The sequence below is a fragment of the Falco peregrinus genome, chromosome 2, assembly GCF_023634155.1.
Source record: "Falco peregrinus isolate bFalPer1 chromosome 2, bFalPer1.pri, whole genome shotgun sequence".
Taxonomy (NCBI): Eukaryota; Metazoa; Chordata; class Aves; order Falconiformes; family Falconidae; genus Falco; species Falco peregrinus.
In genome coordinates this window covers 107,349,814-107,354,387 of record NC_073722.1, presented here as the reverse complement: position 1 = coordinate 107,354,387, position 4,574 = coordinate 107,349,814, and the positions used below count along the sequence as shown (strand labels likewise).

General features: G+C 52.1%; 1 protein-coding gene across 1 annotated transcript; it reads left to right on the top strand.

Moving 5' to 3' along the window:
• Positions 1 to 206: 206 nt before the first annotated feature.
• RTN4RL1 (reticulon 4 receptor like 1) lies at positions 207 to 2,765 on the top strand. Its single transcript, XM_027791050.1, has 2 exons — positions 207 to 276; positions 725 to 2,765. Exons 1-2 carry the CDS (start codon positions 207 to 209, stop codon positions 2,086 to 2,088), a joined length of 1,434 nt encoding a protein of 477 aa, XP_027646851.1. The 3' UTR covers positions 2,089 to 2,765.
• The last annotated feature ends 1,809 nt before the right edge of the window (positions 2,766 to 4,574 follow it).

Here is a 4,574-nt window from a genome sequence, read left to right as displayed (position 1 = left end):
TGCCACAGGACATCCATTTAAAAATATGTTTGAGCATCCCACTTCCAAACGGAGTTTTCAGCTCAGCCTTTTCCACCAACTGCCGACAACATATTTTCCTGTAAATCACTTGGTTTTCAGGGTGGATGGTGGTGTCTAACAACTGTAGTAAAAAGAGATGGCAGGGATGGGTCTGCTCCTTTGGGGGAGCTGGGTGTGTGGTGCAGATGCACCGCACACGTGTAATTTTAGGGGATGTGCTGGGAATAATTAAAGCTCTGTACCTTTTCCTCTCTGGTATGTAAGCATGGGTGATATAAGAGATGCATTACAGGAGGGATGGACACCTGCGAGGGTTTGCATCTCCTCTGTTTGCTCTCACACCTTTGCACAACGGCATTTTCTTCGCTTGTGCTGGCTGCCTGCAGGCAAGGGGCTCTGCTGCCTGCACTGCCAGCACGAATTCTCACCCCGAAAGTTTCCCCTGGCTGTTGCGGACTGGGAGCACAGCCCTGCCTGTTGCAGGCAGGGTGAGGAGGCAGGGAGTAATCCATACATCACGTTTCATCTACCGTGGGTGATGAGCCCACTCGTCACAGCCACGTGGGTAATTCATGAGCAGAGAGGAAGGCTGAGTTAATTGGGGGTGTTCTTCACCCGGAATAGTCCCCACGGTGGTTGGTGATGGGTGGGCGGGGAGGTGCCCCAGTCCCCGCTGATGCCGCTCTCCCCTCTCTCTGCACAGGGGGGTTTGCAGAGCTGCTGCTGGTGCTGCTGGGGCTGAAGGTGCCCGGCGCCCTGGGCTGCCCCACCGACTGCGTGTGCTACCCATCCCCGATGACCGTCAGCTGCCAGGCTCACAACTTTGTCACCATCCCTGAGGGCATCCCTGAGGACAGCGAGAGGATCTTCCTCCAGAACAACCAGATCACCTTGCTGCTGCGGGGCCACTTCAGCCCCTCCATGGTCACCCTCTGGATCTACTCCAACAATATCACCTTCATCGACCCCAACACCTTCGATGGGTTTGTCAACCTGGAAGAGCTGGACCTGGGGGACAATCGCTACTTAAGGGCTTTAGCTGCAGACACTTTCCAAGGGCTGGTGAAACTCCACGCCTTGTATTTGTACAAGTGCGGGCTGAGCTCCCTCCCCAGCGGGATATTCGGTGGCCTCCACAACCTGCAATACCTTTACCTGCAAGACAACCACATTGAGTTCCTTCAGGATGATATTTTTGTTGACTTGGTTAACCTCAGCCATCTTTTTCTCCATGGAAACAAGCTCTGGAGCCTCCATCAGAACACGTTCAGGGGACTAATAAACCTGGATCGGCTGCTCATCCATCAAAATCAGCTGCAGTGGATTCACAGGCGGGCTTTTCATGACCTCCGAAGATTGACCACCCTTTTCCTGTTCAATAACAGCCTCTCGGAGCTGCAGGGGGACTGCCTGGCCCACCTGGGAGCCCTGGAGTTTCTCAGGCTGAATGGGAACCCATGGAGCTGCGACTGCAAAGCCCGTTCACTCTGGGAATGGCTGCACAGGTTCAGAGGCTCCAGCTCCAGCGTCATCTGCGAGTCCCCCGAGCAGATGCATGGCAAGGACCTCAAGGTGCTAAGAGCAGAAGACTTTAGGAACTGTTCAGGGTCCGAGTCGCTCCATCAGATTAAAACACATACTTTCTCCACAGCAGACAGAGGAGCCTCCAAAACCCACCACCCTCACCACTCCTCCAAGGAGAAGGGGAAGGAGAGAGGGGCCGAGAACGGTTTGCACAGCAGCCAGCCCGCCGCTCCCCCCGGCTCCCGGCCGGGCTACCGCAAACCCGGCAAGAACTGCACCAGCCACAAAAGCCGTAACCGAACCTCTAAACCGGTATCCTTGGGGCCACGGAAAAACGGGCAGGAGGTTCCAGACTATGTGCCTGATTATCAGCACAAATTCAGTTTTGGGGTGATGCCGACGCTGCCGCCCAAACGCAAGGGTAAGTGCACCCGGCGGACACCCCTCCGCCCGCCCAGCGGGGTCCAGCAGGCAGCCGGCTGCTCGGGGCTCCGGGCATCGCTCCTGGTTTTTATGATGGTGTTAGCGGCTGTCATCCGCTGAGCCCCCCGGCTGCGGGAGGAACGAAATCTGTACTGCCACCAATCTACAAAGGACCAGAGTTTCTTTTCTTCTTCTTTTTTTGTACGTGGCTAGCGTTGGCCTGGCAAAGGGAAGAACATTGTCTCGGCTTCTGACGGTCTCTCCGTGCCCGGCCGGGCTGCCAACGCGGACTGTGCCGAACGCAGCGGGAGCGGATTAAAAGGCATTATCACACCTTGTCACAAACAGCCTAACCGAGCACCTACAACAACAACAACAAAGCCAACCTTACAAAAAGCAGATAACGGGGACGGTAGCCAATTCGTCGGTGACAACAGCTGGACAAATGGACTGTATCCATGCTCTTGTGAAATCCTGTTCATCCGAGAGCGCTCTGAACGACCCCTCCAATTACCGAAAGGAACATAATTGCTGTAAAAACCATCACCGATTAAGCCTACACTGTTTCTCTGAAAGTGAGTGCAAGGACACTGATACCGATGTAATAAGGACATTGGTTCTCCCACGTTTTAGCCCTTTTGGCTCCAAACCCAGAGGCCAAAGTTGGCTGGGAATCTCGTAGAAGACAATCTCAAACCCCTGAATATCTCAGGCATTACAGCAGAACAGGGCTTGCCTGCTGGGCTTGGAGTAGCCAACAACCAAAGGAAAGACTGATTAGAGGTGGAATTAAACAACAAAACCGACAAACCCAACACTTAAAGAGATGAGTACCCACAGGAGGTGCGTTTTTTTGTAACCATGTTCACACATCTGAAAAAAAAACAACAACCAAACCCAACAAATGCACAGGCTCCCCCCCTTCCCCTCAATTATCCATATGTATGTCTTATAATGTTTATAAACTATACGGAAACTATATCTTCAGAACTAAGGATTGTATTGTCGAATTTATAGCAGACCAGTATATGATTTTTTTTTTTCTTGAGAAAACAAACCGGCAGCAGTGCCTACAGATGCTGAAAGCCATCGGGCGGGCTCAGTACGTGCGGGGGAACCACAGCGGACCAATGTTCTCAGCAATTCAGAGCACTAAACTTTGGGAGGGGTGGGGGGGGTGGTTGTATGCCATGCAGCCAAGTCCATATCCAGAGAGCCAAAACTCACCCTTACATCCTAAATTGTAATAGGGGGGGAGAGAGAGAGAGAGAGATTCGTTAGTCCAAATAAATAGAGCCATAGAGCTCTGTCTCCAGAGAGTGCGGCGAGGCCCCAGGGAGGAAAGGGGCTTTTATGGGGCTGGAGGCAGAGAGGGGCTTCCCAGCGGCGTTGGTGGTGTGAGGACCTTTATAGCTGGACTAAGGTTTTCACTGGGGCAGCAAGGAGCAGTTTCCAGGCTGCAGATAGTCCTGACAGCGTCAGGGGAGGTTTTGTTTCTGAAAAGGAACAGGTCGTGTCACAGGAAGAGTCAGAGAAGGGGGAAAGTAGAGCTCATAGAGCAGCGAGAAGCACAGTACCCAGGGCTTCTGGTCCGCCATAGAAGAGAAAAATAAATGGTCCAAGACAGCCATATGGAGGGGGTTGTGGCTAGGTGGAGAAGAGGGAGCGGACCTGCTTGTTCCCCTCGTCCCGAACTAAACCCCGCAGCGGAGGGACGCATTTGCTGGCCGTAGGGCACAGCAGAGTGGGCGGCTTCACCGATGGCAGCCCACGGGCTTGGGGAGATGCTGCCCAAAGTCTGCAGTCGGTGTGACTTCCCTGTCAGCGTGGATGTGTGAGACCAAACAGACACTGAAGTTAATGAAACAAGGGAAATAAAAGTGATCTTGGACAAGAAAAGGCTGCTGTTCATTTCGTAACAGTCTCCCAGCGGTGGCATGTTTCTAGCCCGTAGCTCATGTGTGAGGCTGGAAAGGCCAAAGGAAAACGGCTTGCGTTTGCCACCAGACACACCACTAGCTTCAGGAAGAACGGGTCAACTCGAGAAATCTGCTCCCCCCAACTGCTTTGGGGATGGGGAGCAGGGATTTATGCGGCAGCATATATATAGCATATACCTCTGGAGGTATCTGGAAACAAAAAGGGAAACTCCTATGCAAAAAAAAAAAAAAAAAAAAAAAAAGGGAGAGAAGAAAATTCCCTGATGCACTTATTTTTACGAGCAGTTGGGTGGTGGGAATGGGCAGCTGGAGGGTCAAGGCATCTTCTGTTCTTATGGCAAGCAAGGAGGGGCAGGGGCTCGGATGCTTCACTTTTAAATACCCTTCTTGGGTAATAGCAGGAATAACTCTGGGAGGAGAAAGGAAGAGGTTACTTCATCAAGCCCGCTCCCTTCCAGCTCCTATCCAAACTTTTCTGTCTACAGGGCTCTAAAGCTCCACTAAAGGGATGTCCAATGCAGCCAGAACAAATAATCCGTGATCTGAAATAGCTCCCTCATGTCCTACTCTCTATAACCAATAGCAACTGAATGAGTCTGGCACTGTCCCTTAGAAGTGGAGAATGTTGTTATGTTGGTTATTTCGTTTCATACTCTGGAAATCAAA